The sequence below is a fragment of the Vidua macroura genome, chromosome 10 (assembly GCF_024509145.1).
Source record: "Vidua macroura isolate BioBank_ID:100142 chromosome 10, ASM2450914v1, whole genome shotgun sequence".
Lineage (NCBI taxonomy): Eukaryota > Metazoa > Chordata > Aves > Passeriformes > Viduidae > Vidua > Vidua macroura.
The window spans coordinates 14,541,545-14,562,574 of record NC_071580.1 but is presented as its reverse complement, the minus strand read 5'-3'; the positions used below and the strand labels follow the sequence as shown (position 1 = coordinate 14,562,574).

At 38.1% G+C, this 21,030-nt stretch overlaps 1 protein-coding gene across 1 annotated transcript in view; it reads right to left on the bottom strand.

The window, feature by feature from the left end:
* The window catches only part of SLC9A9 (solute carrier family 9 member A9), a 184,187-nt gene that overhangs the window by 88,778 nt on the left and 74,379 nt on the right, over positions 1-21,030 (bottom strand). Inside the window, exons 9-10 of the mRNA XM_053986275.1 lie at positions 20,622-20,727; positions 10,568-10,656 (exon numbers count right to left, since the gene is read on the bottom strand). Of these exons, the coding sequence (XP_053842250.1) occupies positions 10,568-10,656; positions 20,622-20,727 (195 nt within the window). The remainder of the gene's footprint in view (positions 1-10,567; positions 10,657-20,621; positions 20,728-21,030) is intronic.

Here is a 21,030-nt window from a genome sequence, read left to right as displayed (position 1 = left end):
AAATGGTACACTAAGATACATCTTCAACAGTACTTAAATCTGAAAGCTCAGGTGACTATTTCACATAAAATTAAGAGTCTGTAATGAAAAGGTACTATTGCATCTTAAAAATACCTTCTGTAAGATTCTGTGGGAAAGCAGGTGGTGGGTGTACTAGGGACATATCATTGAGCACCTCAGAAAAATGCTTTTACAAGAAAAATATTAATTACTACATGAGTATGTGCTTCTGGGGGTGCTGAATGTCTATTTGGAATTTTCAAACCCTCCTAACTCTTCTCAGGTTCTCTGGAGACATAGCGTGGTCAATACCTCCTTTAATTTGCATGACTGAAACTGAATTAAAAGTCAAAAGCTTGAAAAAGATCCTCAAACTCGTACCCCAGTTCATGACTGTAGGTTAATTAAAGTATAAAGGTACCAAAATATGTGCAAAGATAGGGCACTTATTTGAATCCTAGTCATGATTGAGACATTTAGTCTGAAAACTTTTGACAAAGGGCATTTTAGCCCTTAATTATGTGCACAGACGGTACCATGAGGAAGAGATGAGCTATAGTCAGCTGTTTAGTATGTTTTTCACTGTGCTACCATTTGGTACAAATGTCTCTTTGGAAGGTAGGAAATCCATTAATCATGTAATGGAAACACAGCTGCACAGTCACTAAAAAGACAGGATGCTGGCAAGGGCTTTAGACTATTATAATGCCTTATTTACATTTATTTATTTTCTTCTTGCAGCTTATTGTGTGAGAATTCTATTACCTACATACTTCTAAAAGTTTTGACCAAAGCTTTTGTGCAGTTCTTACAGCTGATAGGGAACTTTGTAGATAACAACCCTTGAAAGAGAATTGTGAGGAATCAGCATTTGTACAAAAATCATGTAAGTTAAAAAGGAGAAACATCAGACTGCAAGAAATGGATCTTTGTCAGCAGCAGTTTGGTGCTGTTAGGAATCACACAACAGCTCAGATTCCTTAAGGGCTCCCATTGCCCCAAGGCTCTTTGGCAGGGCAAAAGCATTGCTATTTAAAACAATATAAAGTAAAAAAGTAGCAAAGCTCCCAAAGCCTGCAGACTGCTTTGGGTGAGCTCAGTCCCCATCTGCAGCAGAACTCCTGACGCTCTGCAGAGATCCCAGTGTAGCCTCTCCAGCCATGCCAGAAATAGCATCTTAATTGTATTTCCAAACACAGGCCTCGCAGGAAGAGCAATTATGAACCTGGTGACACATACTCATGCAAGTGTAAGGCAACACAGGGTTCTAATTAAGGTACCTATTACAAATACCCTCAACTTTAAAAACTATTTTAACCTATGTGCTGAACAATTTTACTGCATTCCAATTTAGCAATTTTAGCAATTTGCTGTACTATGCAGAGAAATACAAAACAGACAGGTTTTTTTTCTAGAGGTTTATTTCATAACTGAAGAATTTATTGATAAATCCTGCATTAAAATCATCTAAAAAGTCAGCTAACATAAAAACATGAAGTGTCAGTGTTTCCAAGCTAGAGAAAATCATTACCATTGGGACATAACTATATTTTAAGTAAGAGACTGAGTGTTTTTACCTCTGTTGTCATTATATATATTTAGAACTTGCTCATTGGCATAAGCCAAATGTCATTGAAGTCAAAGGGCTTTGGTTCATTATATAAAATTCTACTAAATTTTTCCTATATGATTAAGGAAGACTTAGAAGAATCCTACCTTTTTAATCCTTGTCACAAATTCTCAGATGAGGGAGTTCTGACTACGTTTCAGGGAATTGTTGTAATTATCAACTTTTACAAAACACGAGATTGTATAAGTTATACTTCAAACTAAAGTTAACCATATTTGTTCTAAGTATGGCATGTTAAAATGCACCCTGCTCTGTTTCAGCACTACATGATGATGTGAGAATATGTTCCCAACCCAGGACTAGATTGATTCTGGTTTGCTTTTTCTCTTTATGCATTCCACAGTTGCTGTTATCAGGGTGGCAATAATTAGGATGGGCTTGATTTCACAGGCTACATACACAGAGAGAATTCTCTTCACAAAACTAGGTGTGCTTTACACAAGGCTGGATATTTGCATAGCTGCAGACTTAAAAACTAGGGATAAGTGCTAACTGCCCAAAGCAGGGAGAAGTATCTCAGAGGTCGCTCTTCGAAGCCCTCGTGAGACTGACGGCAGCACAGCAGTGATGGGCAGAGGTCTGTAAAGCTGTGTTTGGTTCTGCAGCAGCTCACACAGCCCCAAGCAGTCTGACCCCACTGCACAGAGCAGGACACATGAGAGCCTCATTTGTGATTCAGGGCAGTTCCAGAGGAGCTATGGCACAAGTCTCTCACTTTGGAAGTTCCTTACACGTTTCTCCATATGCCAGTGCAATTTTGGCCTATCTGTTACAATTCCAATTGGTATATGTTAGCTAACTGCTGGCATCTGATACTGTGCTAGAAGAGTAAACTACAACCTTAACAATCTAAGGTCTTTATTAATATTTAAAGAAAATGTTTAATGTTTAAACAGATTGTAAAAACTTTAATGAAGCCGTTTGGAAACTAGTTTGCATATGGTATTATGTTCCTTAGCCTACCAGCATGAAAAATGACATCATTTTTCAACAAGATGAGCTTCTCTGTAGAAATACTGCTTCATTACAGTTCTGAGTTACTTCAGGGTATGAATTACATTTCAGTGTGTTATTTTCCAGTTTCTGTGCTTAAACAAAATGAAGGAAAATATTTTTTCTTTGTTTTTCAAGAGAATTTCTCTTCATAGGTCCAAAGTACTTTTTTTTATTCTATGTGTGTGTGTGTGTTTAAGACACTAGAATATGATATTCTTCATAAAATGCTGATGACAAAGGGGCACATGCCTTATGGGAGCTAATGAGGCCAGAGCACATCTGCACATTCTCAGTTTAAGGAATCACTAATGCAGGTGTACAAAAAGAGGGAAAATGTAAACTACAGAATGAAATATAGAACTGAGTATTCTAACAAGATTTCTGTATCTGGACACCCAATATTTTCAGTATTATGGGTAGGAAAGCAGCTAATTTATTATATAAACCATAAACGATGTAGGTGATTACTGATACACCAGAGTTATAAAGTCTGCTGTTATTGGTTTACTCATAGCAATGCTTTCTAACTGTTTACCATCCATCATGTAGCTCACAGCTGAGAGGAAATAATTACAGCATTTTCACATAAATTTAAGGGGAGTCACATGTAAAGAGACTGCAGATTAACATTCTTCTAGCATGGTGAATTAATCAGGAACATCAGTCAGATAATGAGGGATTTTGTTTAAAAATTCAGATTGAAAGACATGGTAGTATAATTTCTTCTGCAGAAATCAAGATTTTCTTGTGTTGTTATGATTCTTCTTGTTAAACCCATCCAGTAAGCAACTTTAGATTTCCTTATAGCATTACACTGTTCTACAGGGCTCCATAAGATCTTATGGTACATCTGGTCAAACAATGCACCTGGCACGTTTCCAACATTCATCTTTTCCTGCTAAACACAGAAAATAGCTGTGCAGAGAACTGGAATTCATTGTACACTTCCTGTCAATTGCAATCCATTTTAAAGGTAACAATTATTACAAGCACTACGCATGTGGTGCATATTCAATTAGAGAAAAGAAGGCAATTGCTGAACGAGGGCAGGCTGCTTGTGACAGACCCAGGGGCTCTGCAGAGATGCTCTGGCTCTGCAGTGGGAACACAGGGCTCAGCCAGCACATCTGACACTGCTGGAGCTCAGGATGGAGGGAAAACTGGAGCTTAGGAGGGAAAGCACAGGACGAGAATGAGGGACTGCTGCTCTTCACGGCACATAGGCTGGAGCTGTAATGGTAGCTTATGTCTAGAGACCTCAGCTTTTGGACTTTTAGAAGAGTAGAAGACTCTGGCTTGTGTTGTTTCCAATATAGGTTAGTTACCTCAAAATTAGAATCAGGTGTCTCATCCTCATAGCCATAAGATAAATGCTGCATAAACTGTTCTTTTTTAAACTGTGCTTACAACCCTTTTATGTATGTATCATTTTCTTCTCTCAAAAAGAAAAAATACCAACGGCATTTATGTGTTCTCCCCAATTGTTTTCAACAGCATCAAAATTAAGATTTTTGCTATAGGCCTTGTCTCAAAAAAAAAAAAAAAAAAAAAAAAAAAAAAAAAAAAAAAAAAAAAAAAATCTGGGTGAAATACCAGAAAACAAGAGCAAGGTTTTTACCTAATATTAGTCATTTCCAAAGTATTTAAGCAAAACTGGCTAAAACATGGGCAAAACTATGCTAATGCTATTCCAGTACAACAAAATCTTCTCAAATGCTATTTTATTTTCAGATTCTTGTTGTCAAAAGGAGTATCTTCTCCAGACCTTTCTATTGAGCCCTGATACTTGGTCACCTGTGCTGTTTCCTGGGCAGCACTGCCTGAAGCCTCAGCCTTTATCACTTTTGAGTCTGAACTTGCAGGAGTGCAAGGAGGTTGGAAATCAGGGGATTTTCTTTTGTTTGGCTGCAGAAAGGGAACCATGAGACATGCCCATCAGAGCTAACTTTTATGCTCAGTCTCCACTTAAATGGAAAAATGTGCTTCATGCATGCAACCTGTTTAATGCTCACCAAGAATCTGGACTTCACTGGATTCTTTAGGCAAAGACTTCTTGCGTATTATTGAGGAGTGCCAGACCTGAATGCCATGCATTAGCCAGAAAGAATTTCCAGTTTACTCTCAGAGGTTTATCAGGCAGACAGCTATATACCTTGGAGGATAATAACCCCCCCATTCTGGTATGAAATTTTCCTGTAGGCACTGCGATTGTGGCATGCTGGGAAAACAGATTCCTCCTGCACAGCACAGAGGCAAAGACAGATTAGAATCTGGTACTGGTGGTAAACTTTTTGGGAGATAAGTTTCCTCTCAGTCTTTCTCTCTGCCAATTATTTGTGTGGAAATACCTGACCTCTTGCAGTGCCTTAGAGGTCATTTGTCCCCAAGAAAAGTTGCTGAACAAATCACAACAGCTGTCAATTAGGCTGCTCATTTGAAAATGATGAGAATTATCCTTGTGTATCCTTATGTGTTGTGGTAGTTCTGCCTTGCTAATAATCTAGGGCATTTTATTCTAAGTAGGGTTTTCCTCTGACTAGAAATACTCTCAATTTTTTTATAAATTAGGAGTTTGAATTATAAGAGCCATTATAACCTGACATTTGTGCATGTACTTTTCTTCCTAGGGGTATAAACTCATTATCTATATACAGTCCAATGTTTGATAACAGAAAATAGTAAGCATTAACCAGAGATAAATTAATGTAGACTGTTTAACATACAAGCAAGCCCAGCTCTCTTTGTTTGGTCTCTTAAACACTCACGCAAATAGCAGAACCAAAGCCCCAGGGCACACACATGTCCAGTGTGACTGTGGAGGGTTTAAGATAAAGGCACCAAAAATTTCATTTTGTGCTGCAGCTCCCTATGAGGTTAGAGGGCTGCTTCTCCCAGGTATGGATGCTGGATATCTGGAGTGGGAGCCTCACAAAGCAGATGCAGTTGGGGTGCTGGTAGTGCCGAGTCATCTCTCCCCAGCTGCTCTCCTTCTCTCACAGAAAACAACAGTAGCTGCAGCTCCTGGCATGTGCTTTTAACAACAAACTCAGGAGAAATCGTTCTGCTACTAAAGCAGAATTTGCACCGCATTATTTATTTTCTTATCAAAAGACAGCTGATGGGAGAATCCCATAAGACAGTATTATGTATCTAGAGAAAAGAGATCTGTTGTTGCAGTGCTGGCTGTAGGTCTGCTTGTAACTGGTTTACAAGAAACAGCAGAAAAGCAGTAGAATGTCAAGATCCCAGTGATGGTGCTTCATTTGGATACAGTGACTTCAGTCACCTCTCTGCCTTTAGTCCTGAAATGCTCTTTTTAGTAAACATTGTCTGTTGGCTTTCAGGTAACACTCCTTTGATTAACTGATTTTTTTCCCCCTTTCAGTTGATTTAGATACCTCAGTTGCCATACTTTACTTTTGCTCTACTGTTTTTCTTTGCTTCTGAAGTGAGTCCATAATCATGGATGGAACAGCTCCCCAGGGAAGTGGTGGAAATGCCATCCCTGGAAGTGTTCAAAAAATGAGTAGATGTGGCATGGTGATTTTTGGTTAATGATTGGACTTGATGGTCTTGGAGATCTTTTCCTACATCAATGATTCTGTTATTCTAAGTCTATATTGAAACTATACTATAACATACTAGGGTCAAGGGATTGTAATGATTTGATTTTCAGTTTTTGAGAAATTAAAAAAAGTTGTATTACTTTTTTTTAACCTGTTTTGATTAATGTGATTAATTAGAATTAAATTTATATGCTTATAAACACAATTCTTTTACAGCAAAGTGTCTTTGCAATGCAGCTTAATTTCTGATCCAGAAATCAGCTGATTGATCCCTAGCCAGTGTCCCTGTTGGAAGACAAATAGCTGCATCATCAATGAGCTAGGAGTGTTTTGAAAGCTTCATGTATTTTCCAGAGATTTCCAGGAAATATTAGCTGCTCCCCTGCAAAGTGATGACTTTTATTAATCAGAGATAATCATGTCTGCTTTATAGTAGAGAGATTAAAATTTGAAGCAATCAGTACTGTGTCCATCAGTGAGCAAAGCCCAAGAGCAGTCTGAACTTTCAGTCCTCCAGTGCAATCTGATCTGCTCAAGCCTCTGAGTGAGACTGTATGTCTTGGTAAAGTTACTCACAAGTTAAGCAGCAGTGATGTTTCTCTCATTCTCCTGCCTATGTTCAACCTTGGAGGTGAAGGGCCACTGAAATCTTAACTTGGAATCTTGTGCACACAGCACACCCGGTGCAGCTGAACAATCAGGCCAGGAGCGCTTTTCTCTAAGGCAGCTTGTTCCCTTAATGGGCTTGCTATCAGGAGCAACAAAACAGCTGAGTAACTGTTTAACTCCTCATGTGATTAGAAAGGCTACTACACCTAATTTGAGAAAGCAAACTTCACCAAAAGTTAGACACACCTGTTTCAGAGGTGACCATGAGAACAAGGCTTAGATTGGGGGATGAATGGAGACAGGCAGGGCAGTGTGTGACATAATCCCCTCTTGGCTGGACATGCTTTCCTTGTCTTTTTTAATTCCCTGGCTCTTCCATAGGTAATGCATTTCAGAAGTCCCTTTCCAGAATTTGACACTATTTTGTGTGCAAAGAGAATTCTTCATACCCTTGCAGACTTAAGCAAAGAGAGGAATTGCCCTGCCCCGCTCTCATTGTTGCAGCTGTTCCCCGGAGTTAAAGGAACATAACCAGAAAAGATACAACTCGTTGGTATGATGGATAATATTTATGGCCACTAGTCAGTACTCCACCACTAGGAAAATGTGCTGGTCTTAGCTTGGCATTTGAGTGAAAGTGACAGAGGGCAGAGAGAAAAACAGAGCAAGGAACATAGAACACTGTAGAAAACACAGTATCATCCATGAATCCTTTTCTAGAGGTGACTGTAGGGATTTACACTCTGCCCACTTTTAAAAAACCAGGGATTTCTGTTTATCTCATACCACCCTGCCCAGCCTCTGACTGACTTGTAGCAGAGCAAATCAACTCAGCCCAGCTGTACATCTGAAGCCTAATGTAAAATTGGAGCTGCAGAGTCCCAAGATTTAGAAGTAAGTGTCTGGATGCAGCATAACGTGAGGGGAGATAGCAGCTGTAAATAATTCTGGAGAAAGCTGCTCAGAATCAAATAGCTTTCGATCAGATCCCAGCAGTTTCATCTTCTCCTTCACTAAAGATACATTGGATAAATTAAACTTTAAGTGCCTGAAATTCAGGAGCACTCATGTTAGACCTAACCTTGCTGCCATGGAGGGCAGGGTCAATCTCACTGTAAAATCATGATGGCTGTTGTCAGGTCAATGATGATGACTTAAAATTACTTCCATAAAACATCACCCATGTTAAAAAAATGACAGTAAAAGCACACAGAATGTTTATAAATACTTAATGAAAATTGGGATAATTGAATCGAATGAAAACTATCTAAAGCCTCTGTTTTTACTATTTTTTTTAATCTTACTTTTCTTATGAGAGTATTAAAATAATTCATTTTTTTTGTGAAAAGATTAGTGTTGCTTTATAATTTCAGATTCTGTAAGTTTCAGATGCTTGAAATCAAATATTTCTCTTTCATGGAATCTTAAACAGTGATTGACAGAGTAATAAAGGATACATGGGGACTAATAATTACATGGCATCCTTTAACAGGCCTTTTTAATAGATACTCTTAAATTCTCATTTAAGAACTGTAGATAAATTCTCATTTTACATCAGTGACTGAAGAGAAACTTTTAATTTTTTTTAGAGCAAATGATGATGTATTATGAGAAATGCAGAACTTGGCACCAGGATCGGAAATACCTTCTCTATCACTCTAAACTGGATTTTACCATCAAGCTATAAAATTTTAAAAGCAAGTAAAAAATGTAAAGAAAATTACGCAAAGCAGTAAAGAAAAAGTGTTTGTTTAAAAACAGCAATCTGATTTACAATTTTAAATCTAATTTCCATAGTTTTTGTTAGCTTTAGCTTCAGCCTCAACTCACTGTTTTGTCAGTGTGCATTACAGTTCAGCACTCCTTTCTGAAAGATCTGTCATATTGTAACAAAAGAGAGAGACTGCTTTGGAATAATTCTATAAAAGAACTGAAAAGCCCTTGATTTTGGCCAGTAATGAGTAATAAAATGACTTCGATTGGGAGCAAAGCCAACTGTCTGAGCAACAATATTCATTGAAGATGCACTGAAGTTATATATGATTATGAGAATGCCAAGTGTGTGGCCTATTAAATTTGCTTGGAGAGAATTCTTGGGAGGAGAGAAAGAAAGAGGCAGTGCAGATCTCACTGAAACAGCTGCATATAAAAGGGTAATATTTGGATTAGAAAATAAATTAGAAGTATTCAAAAGAATTCAACAGCGTTTGAACCATATCATAAAGGAGGCTGAGGATTAAGGGCTTATGGGGAAGAGAAAACAGAATGGAAAAGTGTACATAAAACTCACAGCTCCATAGAGAAACACATAATCCCTTTTCTGTGTGTTCAAGGGTAAATTTGGTTTATTTTCACTCTTTTGTTTTGCACTTATTGAATAGGAGGGAATAACAGAGTAAACATGAACAAAACCAGGATGCATTTAAACAGTTAATCAACAGTTAGTTGATTCTGCAGCTGAAAAGCTTCATAGGTAATTAAAAATACCACAACCTTGGCTTTTTATGTCTCTCTCTGAGGCTATGCATCATTAAAACATGCAGATGAATCCCTGAAAAAACCTTCTATTCAAATTATAAGTTATATGCAAGGGGAGTAATGGCATATGTAATTCAGTCTTTCTGCAGAACAGAAAAAATTCTGTGGTAGATTTCAATGTTGTTCCCTTACAATACAGTTATCAGAGAAAGGTTAGTTCTCTGCTGGAATACTTTCTGAAAGCATCAGACTCTGCTGCTATAAAGAAATACAATTGAAAAGACTTATCCTGTTCCATAGCTGACACTTTATTATGGGAGTAGTGACCAGAAACTTTTTTGTGATCTAAAATCTGTGAGACTCTAACAGTTGAACTGATACTGTGGCCAGTATTTTTTTCTATCAAGCTGTTTTTGATAGAAAATTGGATTTTTGATTAAATTGAGATGTGCAAGAAGCGATGAATTTTTCTACGTAAAATTTCCAGTGCTCAAAAGAAAGGAACTGCTGAAAAAGGTACGAGATTGCATCATGAAAATTACAGTATTGGGCCATAAGTTTCCATTTTATTCTAGGAGATCGATTTCCTACAACCTGGGGGTCTTGGGACATATGAGTCAATGTTACAAGGGAAGAAAACTGCATTTAAATGACTTCTACCAGGATCAAAGTAGTGGCAGGGTTGTCTAAAATGACTCATGCTGAAAAATATTTTGAACACTGCAATACCATAGATCTGAGAACAGCCTCACGTTTTAAAAAGAATTACAATTGTATTAGTCACTTCTTCAAACAAAAACCAGGTGATCAAATTTCACATTTCTAAACTCTAAATAACACAATGGAAAGAAAAAAATCTCTAATGATGACAATTTTTAATTAAACCAGAATTAAATAATGTCACTGCTTAAATCTATGGGCAGACTGCAGTTTATACAATCCCTTTGCAAAATCTGCAGGGATCCAATCTTTCAGCCACTTCTGTCTTACTAGAGCTCTTTGATTTCCTTAATTTTGAAGTATTTTTGTATGAAAGTTGGTGTAAGCTGTTTTTTCCATACCTGTCTGACATTTCAGGTCTCTTGGGAAGAACAGATACTTATATATATATATTTTTTTTTAATTATTATTATTATCCTGGTAATTGTTATTGCTTTCCTGGCAAACTCTCCTGATGAAGACATAAGCCTCTTGCTTTTCATTAATGAAATCCCATCCAGCTGTATTCCAGTAACTGTTACTCCTTACACCAGTGTCAGACACGAGGTCAGTTATTTCCATGTCCTACCTGTTTAGTTCTCATTTTGGAATCTGGTGACAGATTGTTGTAGGTGTAATGGGCCTGTGTGACTCCACAGAAAAGGACAGCAACAATACCTGAAATTTAAAGAAAAAACAGAGTTAGCTGCTTTTGTTTTCTTACTTAGGCTTGCAAAAGGCTACATAAAAAAAACAAATTAGTCTGTTAACAGCTTTTTATAACAAAAGAAATTTGAGCTATGTGTTCTAAGAACAATGATGCTTTCATAGCATTTCCACTGTTGTGTATTTGGAAATTCAAAGGCTGTAGAAAATTTCTTTCAATTAATACATGGTATGATCCAGCCATAATTTGACAGTAATTGTAAGTGTAGGACTAGCATAATCGTAATATGTAGGGATTTGGAGTATTTGAAAGAATTTGGCAGGGGCTGAATAGGAAAGGAAAAGAAAAAAATGTTACATTTTAATGGTTTGAGACCACTTGGTACTAAATGACTGCAACAGGGTAAAATAATTTCAGTCTGTGCCTGATTGTATCTTATCACAAGCAGTGTGTATCGATGTCAAGGTGAACAACAACACATTGCTTAAAAGTGATGCTCTGGCAGGTGCAAGCTGTGCTGCCCAGAACAGCAGGTCAGTGACTGTGGACACGTGGCAGCACTTATAGTCCCAGCTGGTGGAAGGTCTGGAGGGGCAGGGAAGCAGGATTGTCAGGAATAATAATAACTGATTTGTTTTATAGTGATATTTTTCAGTATTGCCTGGGCCCTGGTCGTAACTCACTAGAATCACAGAGTAACATCACTGTAGTGCAGTATTGTAATTAAAGAAGCTGAAAAGATTGTGAGGTCTGGACACAGATAATGCAGGAGGAAAGCACATAGGGAGAAAACAGAAAACCAAAAATAGAGTTCACCAGTAGCCGTGTGTAAATGCCCATGGAGGAAGAAAGATCTGCCTTTTTCTTAAACTTGGGGCATATCTACATAGATAATTATTTACACAACAGCTCAGGGCTCTCTTGTGTCCACTCTGATCATTGTTCCCTGAAACCCTGCACGTTCCCCAGGCACGTGGGGCTGAGCACAGAGCCAGCAGTGGGACTGCTGTGTGCCATCTCTGTGCTCACATACACACAATTGTCACCCTCCAGCCAAGTGCTTCAGCCCTTGTGCCTTTCAGCCCTGCTCCTCACTGCCTCCCGTGCAGGAGCTGCAGCATGCCCTAATCAGCTTTTTAGTTCTGCCTCCTCATGGGCTGCTCTGCACACTGCTAGATAATTTTCAGCTCACAGGCTGCTCACATGTACTGGCATTATACTGATGAGTCTGACACAACAAAGCAAGCAGAAAGATGCCTGTCCAGCTTAGGCACTATTCATCCTTGTGATGTGATTGTGCTACACTTTCTAGGCATTTATGGGGTTAAACAAGCATGAACAGAAACATATAAACCAGTTCCACTGGAGGCAAAGAGCATGAAGTGGAATGGTGAAAAGAATCTCTGTCTGGTCCCCCAGTCCTGGGCTGGAAACGGAATAAAGCTCGCTCCGTCTTCTCCAGGATGGTGACTCCTGACTTTAGGGCAAGAAGGGGCTCACTAAGGGAGCAGAGTCTGCAGCACTGCACCTTAACACAGCAAACCCAATACAAACAATCTGCTACTTCAAAAGCATCAACTGGGGCAGGCCAGGCTTCAGAGTCCCTGGAAGAATGGATAGGAACAGACTGAGCAAGTGTCAGTTGCCTCAAGCACTGGTGCCTCGACAGGTTCTTTAACAGGCTTATCCAAACCTCGAAATGTTTGAATTTTAGCAGCAAGAGGGCCCTTGAGGTAGGTGAAATATCCTCCTGCCCTGAACCACGGCACAGAAAAGGAAACAAATCAAAGTAGTAATTTAGACAATGCTGAAACTATTTCATTTGGAGGAGACTGTGTGTGGGATCTGTGAATTCTCATGCATCAGTTAAATTAATCATTACCTTACCATGTTTTTCTTTAGACCTCCTTATATTGCTAACCAAGCAAATATTGGGAAAAAATATCCAATTTTCTTGCAAGCTCCTCTCTTTTCTTCTGGGAAGAACTGAGGCCATTAATATATCTTTGATGGAAGAAAAAAATATGGAGCAAATACTTCTGATTTGATTTGGCACACGGAACGACTGTCATCAGAAGGAAAACAAGGAAACAAATAAATGTTTTTCCCCACAAACCACTTCAGACATTTTGTTTGCTTCTGGGTTCTCTTTATATTTTAAATTTACCTGTACTGCTTCTACATACAGAACACTGACCCTTTAGCCAAGAGAAATTCCACTGAACCTTTAGTGTGTCTTTGTTTTTTATATTTATTTTCTTAAGTCTGTTTTGATTTTTTTTCTAACTACACTAAGACTTTTCTTCATGGTCAGTGATATGGGGTGTGGTGAGATTGTCACCGCTGACATACAATCCAGGAAGTTTATATTTTTGTGAGGTCTAATTGCTCTCATAAATGTGTCTAATTATTTTTTCTCAGTAACTGTATTTGATTGTGCAGAACTGATCTGGGGAGTTTAAAAATTCTCAAGGCATTAATAATATGCACTGGGATGCTCAAACAATGACATTTCAGTTAAAAATACAGCCAGACAGTAATGTTGCTAAGTATCACTAGCTCCAGGCTCAGTAACTGAAATGGAGATAAGAGTTTCTGATGCAGTTTCTTCTCTATTAATCATCAGGATGTCAAGTCTTGCATTTTTAAAATTGACTATTAAATTCAACTGTGATTATAAACTGGTTTTGACTGCTAAGAAACTGTTAATTATGGGTAGTGAGAAAACTGAGAGAGTGTCATGAAGAATAAAATGGCTTAAATCTGATTTTGCAATAAGAATAAATGAACTGAACCATGCAATTATGCAAGTGCAGAAACCAGATACCCTGTTTCCAGGGAAGACTGGGGGAATGCAGTGGAATATTTCAATTGCTACAATTGAAAGCTTCATCTGTACCAGCCATGACTCTCACAATGAATAGTTCGTTAAAAGGCTTGGAGGAAATTTTTTGTAATGAATATCCATAAAAAATGATTAGTTAAGAGTAATGACCAATTACACGTTAACTGAAAAGGAAAGAGAAGTACCTAAAGAGGCAAACACACAACTCTTTAGCAAGGAAAAGGCAATCTGGATTTTTTTGTAGCACTATTAAAGCTGGATTTTGAAGTTAGCTGGGTAGCAAAATACTGTATGAACAGAGTGTGGCACAGAATGAGGTTGTTTTTGTGGGCTTGCTTTCACAGAGGTAAGAGGTGAGAGCAAACATGGCAATACTGGAGCAGTAAACAGAAAGTATCCATTCGATGCAGGGAGGCCGATAAAGCAAGGTGGCCCTTTCACTTGTCCTCAATTTCAGGCTGCTGGAGACAGCTCAGTCACTTGTTACTTGTTCAAGTGGCAAAATTAGCAATTACTGAGACAGTGCTACAATTGCAGAACAAAATTTTAACTTAAAGTAAGCAGAAAATGTTTTGAGTTGAAACAGGTGGTAAGTTGTAAAGTGAAATACAGCTCATTGTGTTTATTATAGATTACTGACATTTTCCTCTTCATATAAAAGATGAGACACTTCACAGAAAAAATGCTTATATCACTAGTAAATTTTCAGCTACAGATCAACCTCTGTTTTTTTAGAAATAAAAGCCTTACCATTTTATTTGATTTTTTTGTAAAAGAGAAATTGAGACAGCTTGTTAGCTGTTAATACAGCTAGAGAACTTATTCTTACATCAGTTTTTACAAATATAAGTAGTTGAAATGGTTGTTGAGTCTAAAGCTAGTAATATAAAAAAGACAAAATCTTCTTTTACATCATTTCACAAACATGCAAAAAGGAATGTCAGAGAAGTGCAGCATGTACAATGTTCTTTTAACACAAACCTGCAAGTGAGTGGCCACAACCAAAACCTGAGAATTTGCTAATTTGAGAGATTAAAACAGACATTTTTCTCCAGCTGTCAGGTCTTTTGGTGATAAAAAAGGGAATTTAGAAAAAGAAAATCTCCAAACTGCTACCTTCTGGGGAGCAAAGGAATAAATAAAACGTATAGCTTTATTTTAAAGACCTGTAACTAAACTGAGCAGTTTTCATCCCAACTTTGAAGGTTTCCAGGGCTTCTGGGATGCCTCTCTAAAGATGCACAAAATCCTGAAATCTCTCAATAAAGCAGCAGGAACTGGTCCTTCATCAGAGGTGGGGAAATGCATGGAAAAAGGAACAATGAAAATTGGGTAAAAGAGAAATTATTTAAATCAGATAACACTTACTTTGGACTCATTTATGTCAGAATCTCCACAGCATCTCTTAGGATGCAGCTAAATGTGTGAGTGGCAGGAAATGAGATTCTCTCTACCTCAAATTGCTGCTGTAATAGGGCCATACACCCAGTGGCAACAGTCTCCCTATCCAGGCTGTTTTCACTGGGGTATGAAGTGTGACGAATCATTTTCTTGATACTAAAGGAAAGATTTAAGGCTTCTTACACCAGACCTACACCAATGCAGAATCAAAGCTCGTGTTTTGTTCATGAGGCTTTTATCTCTGGAGTTGTCTGAGGCTGATTTTATTTTGAAGTGACAGAAAACAACAAAAGATGGAGCTGAGGGGATTTTTTAGGCCCTCATGTGAGGACTGTTCTTTGGTATTGCACCTGGCCTCTTCAGGTGAGACCTGGGATTCAGTGTTGTGCTTTTGTAACCCCAAATAAATTGCTGAATTCAGTTTACACTGGAACTCCTATGGTGACATATAACACCTTTTATTCTGGCCACACTAAGAGTGCTTACCCTGTTTATCCTGAACGTCTGCACTAGCAGTAAGACCCCACTATCCACACTTTATGCAACTGATCTTTGGTGTCACATTAATGCCTTGCTAGAATATGTACTTTTCTCTAAAACATATACATTTCTCTTTTTTTCTTACTGCCTTAGAAAACTGTACCTACAGCAGCCCCTAAATTAGGCAGACCCAAGCCGTGACTTCAGTAAGGGATGTGCAGCAGACCAGCTCAGCTGTCATCTGTCTCTGCACAGCAGGGCAAATGCCATCTTCCTACCTATTGTTTTCCTAATTAGGCTTAGATTTCTTCCTGTGCTCCTGGGAGTGGCAGAGTTAGAGTTTACAAGAGTTGAGGTCTCTTTCCTTTTGACCTGGAAGCCAAAGTATCCCTTCTCCCTCCTCACTGGCAGGAGTCTGCCTACTCTGCATGACACAGCATGGCACATTGCTAATGAATCAAGAAAAGAAAACCCCACAGTTTAGAATTGAAATCCCAGAATAGCTTCCTTGTCTAGAATAATGCCAGCTCAGTGAACTAATGCACATCAGGCACCAAACTGCCTTGGGCTCGCAGCGCTCAGAACTGCAGACAGAAATGTTTTGGTAGATCCCTTCTGAGAGTGTCCACAAGAAGACCTGCTCACAGCATTTTAAAAAAGTGATGGGGTAGATGAGAAATTCTAGACAAATCACAGCAAACAGATAGGAGAAGTGAACAGCATGAGGATAAATGCACTTTGTCAGCAGTATTAAAGAAAATGAAGGTGGTGACATTCATGCTTGCTATGTCCTAAATAGAAAAGTAGCACAAAATTGCCCCAATGAGAGACGAGATCTTTGGACTCATCCTGGCTACCTCATTCATAATATGCTGCTTATTTATTTTTGGAGGAAAAGGAGGACAAGCTTTCCTGCTAGGTAGACTCTGCTCTCTTATGAGTCCCTGAATAAGAAGGCAGGTGTCACGAAGGCAGAAACATCACAAAATGTCCAGGCAAGAATTGCTGAATGTGACAAAGCAGCAGTAATTTATTATCACAAGCATTTTTGCTTTATAATGATCAGAAATCAAAGAGCTCTGAAAACCAGTAAAGGAACAAAAATTACATTCTCCAACATTTTTTTCCTTCAAGGTCTATTGTCTTTTTTTTTGTCTTCATAATGCAGGTCTTTACTGTGTTAAAAATCAGAGGAGCTTGGCTGCAATTTTGATGCCTTTACACTGAGTCACTGTGTGACTTTGAAGTATGCATCAAATAAGCCCATACATACAAGTCAATTCTCATACATATGCTTGAGTGTATTTCTGCAGGTAAATTAATCTCTTTTTATTTGAATATCTGGTCACTTCAAACAGCTGTAGATAGAGAAGGTCCAAGTGAGATGACCATTAAATGCCCATGTACATCATGGAACCTTTCTCAGACTGAGTGATCATTCAAAATTTAGGAAATATTGTTAATTATAAAACAAGATAACAAGCAATTAATAAATGCAAGATGTACTTTCTTAATTTATTTCAACAAGTGTTTAATTTACATTATTTATGATTTTTTTTCATAGCCTACTAGTAAATACTATGAAATGAACTTTGCAAATGAAAACATCTCTATTAACACTGACCTTACTCTAGTATTCTGCTATTACAGCTTTGCTCAGCAGTCAGGAATGATATACTCCAGGGCAAATGAGAAAATGCACAAATTAGATTCTACTGTATAAGAATCAATTTATCATGCATGTGTCACAGCTTGATGATATAGCTATAAGATTAATAACCATAACATTAATTTATAATTTCCAGTTCCCAGTATAACAATAATTGTGTAGTCATCCCAGATTTTTATTTTGATTTACTGGTTCGATCACATCCATTTTTCAGCCAGGGTCAGGCCCATATATTGTGTGTTGTATATCATGGGATATCTTGAGGCAGAGGAATGAAATATTTTCTAAAATATTGACCTGTACTACTTTCCATTTAAATTTTATTTTTGAAATCTGCAAGCTAAACAAGTGAGCCCTGCCACCTGCTTTGCCCACTAAAAATCAGTATAGCCCATTATTTCTCAATTATGAAATACTCCAATATTACACTTCAAAAAGCTTAGAATGATTGAAGAACTCCTATGGAAAGCATTATAAGCATAAAATTATTTTGCAATTGCATTACTTAATAGCTAAAGGGAAGTACTAGTCTTTGAAGTTCATTTAGAAAGAATGAACGGAGAAAACACAATATCCAAGGAAAATGAAGATGAATATAGGCACAAATGTCTAATGGAACCAGTTACTTTTTGAAGCATGTTGACACCAGGAGTGTGGTGCACTGAATGCAGTGGTGCAGCTGTGCCATTGCTGCAGTCAGGCTCTCTGCATTCCCACAGCTGCTTGCAAGGACAGGCACAGGGCTGTAGAACCAGAACCTGCATGCACTGAGACAAAGGGCAAAGCAAGAAAGCTGGGAAAGACTGGAAAAGATAGAGTGTGGATTAACAGCTGAGTGTGTCCTGAAGCATGACTGCCTTTTCCTGGGCTCCCCCTGCCTGCTGCAGCAGGTGCTTTGTGTGTACCCACCTGTGTGAGCCCTGCACACAAGTGCATTGCACAGATTTCCTTAGCATGGCTGTGAGAAATCAGAGCTGAACCAAAGTCTGGTGAAAATTTCTTAACCAACAGAGTATTTCTGCTGCTGAACTTGGAGTTTAAAATAGTATTTTGAAAGGAGGAGAGTTAGAACTGTTTCAGAGAAAACTGAGAGAAGACAAAAGTAACATCAAAACTGGTTAAGCCAGACAACTAAAGGGTAAGGTCAGCATAGTACTAATAAAGTAAATGCATTTATAAAACACAGCTTTGAACTTCTGAAGCCACAAGAAAGGCTCCATGATTTTTTCTGTAATAACAGCTTCTGACAAAAGCCTTTTACAGAAATTAAGTGACAAAGATTTAACTGAAAAAAGTTTCAAGATTAAACTTTGCCTTCTCACAACAGTAATTAAATAATTTCCACATGAAACTCAGAACCCATGAAAAAAATACCCATGAAAAAATGCTAGTAATAGACCTGAAAATGCTTGATACTTTTTATTGGAGTATATATCTTGGTGAATTAATTATCTTTCCTCCATCAGTTCTTTTTTTTTTTTTTTTTTTTTTTTTTTTGATAAAAATTTGTTAAATTTCTAAACAGTTTTCTATTTTTTCAATTAAATTGAAACTTTACTTTGGTTCCGCTCTCTTCCTCTGTCTCTGCCTCTGTCCATTTAAAATTCCTTACCATGGCTACCACCACCATCTGTGGTGTTCAATAATTAAGTCTTTTATTTCAGATATTTTATATATTACAGCAGAAAAGAGCAATGAAACACTCTTCAGGGTAACTACCAGGAGAGACTCTGCTGTCCATCATCACGATTGCAGCATGCAAAAAAGATATATGCCAGTTATTTTTATCTGGACATCCAGTCTGTTCCTATGCCTGAGAAATGGAAATTACCTTTGGTGCAGCACCTGAGGCTCTGAAAGATATCAGTGTTTCCTTTACAAATCTACCTTTTGTGTGTAATGCATAATCAATTGTTCAGTTGCTGAAACATAGCATCCTTGTGCTCTGTGAGGAATGCATTTTCAAACAGTCCTTACTTGGAAGTCACTGCATTAGGAAATCAGTACCTCCAGTAGCAGGCAAGTGACCAACAATCCTCCTGCTTTGCTTGCATTTCTCTGCAGTACTCATGCCACACGTTTAAGAGCTTGTTGAGTCTAACTCCAGGCAGCAGCTCAGACTCTCACAGCTGCTCACTCCCTCTCTCCCTCCTCCTTGGTGGGATGGGGGGAGAGAATGAGACAAGGGTAAGAGTGAGAACCCTTCTTCCTCCAGCTTCTCTCGCTCTGGGATGGCTCAGCTGGGGTCAGCTGTCCTGGCACCCTCAGCCCCTTTGCTGGTGGGCTGAGGAGCAGAAAACCCCTTGGCTCATGTAAGTGCTTCTCAGGGATACCTGAAATATCCCTGAATTACCTGGGCTGATTCCAGCACCACATTAGCTACTGTGAAGAAAATTAATGCTACCCTTGCCCAAACCAGTACAGAGCTGTTAAGAGACAAAATGGACTTTCATTCCACCTGGTATCTGATTTTCTTGATGTAATGAAATACCACCCTTTTGTTCAGTTCATGTACCACTGTTTTTATTCATTGGCCTGAAGAATTTGACAATAAACAGGATGCAAAGTTGTATAATTAGTAAGACAAAGATGCAGATGTTAATACCCATTCAGAAATAGTTTGATTGTGTGGCTGATATTAGAAAAGTAACATGCTGGCTCCAGAGAACTCAATAAAAATATAACTGCTGCCTTCAAAAGGCTTTGAACAATTTTGCAAACAAACCAGCATGGGCTGCATTACCACTCCATTAAGCATTTTTCTTCTCCCGATTTTCCCTGACATTAATAAGAGCACTGGATTTCAGAAGTGACAACCTCAAGAGCATTAAAACAATCAAGGTCATAGAAACTTTGTTCTTTTGAATCACACTATACAATAGGTTGCTGTGTAGGTAACTATATCCATTAAAAATTTTGCCTAAACTTCTGTGTACCCTTTAATGGAGGCCCTGGTACATAATTGACTGTGATTGTACAATTTCTTTCCTGGCATTAAGGAAAAAAAAAACAAAAACAATGGGATCACAAATCTTTCTACCTGTCACTAGGACATGGCTGTGCCAAAATGTCCATGTAGGTGCCCTGGACAATATGATTTTTTTTTTTCATAATTATAAAGGTGGTTACAACCCACTGGCCCTGTTCTTGGTTTACTATTGATAATTGCTTTTAATTATTGATAATTGAGAGAAACAAGAAGGGCCCAGGATATGGAGTGTGTGCAGAGGAGCACAGAGTCTGGTAATCACAAGGCACTGCCTATTTCCTACCTTGTGCTTACTGTTATCTGTGGTCCCATAGCTGCCCAGAAAATAGGGGGATTAATAGAGGGACTGATAGGGATGGGATAATGCAGGGAAGAAAGACTGAGGGCTTGAGCCTCATCTATTATGTCTTTGTCTGGAAGAACTATTCAATATCACTACAGAATTGTTCTTAAAGATGAAACAATCTTCAATATAGCAATAAGGCTTTTAGAAGCTTTATACAGGATGTCATGCCTAAAATAAACCATGCATTTTACCCACACTAGAGGCATATTATGAAATTGCTTTTATTTAATTAAATGCAATACTTACCTGTTAGCCCAGCGGCTTCTGCTGATAAGAAGGCACTCCAGGATAGCAGGAAAAACAGACCTGTCTCCAACATAGGAAACTCACACAGCTTTGTGAATTTTGTCAAGTGCTAAAAGATTACTAAGGAAAAATAAAAACCCAACTGTTCTGTAAGCTGAAATTACCCCTAATCTGAGAAAAGATGAAAGAAAGATAGAAAGCTTCCACCATACTCATCTACACATGTTGAATTTGGGAAGAACTGCACAGCTTCTAACTTATCTCAAGGAGGAAAATCCAGAACAGATTTTAAAATCCGCTATTTTAAGTACTTTTGTGGAGTTTGAATTAATACCTAGTTGGTTGCATTTGATATTCTTTTTCCCAGAAAAAAGGAAAAGGAAGTAATTTTGTCCAGTTTTATAAACAA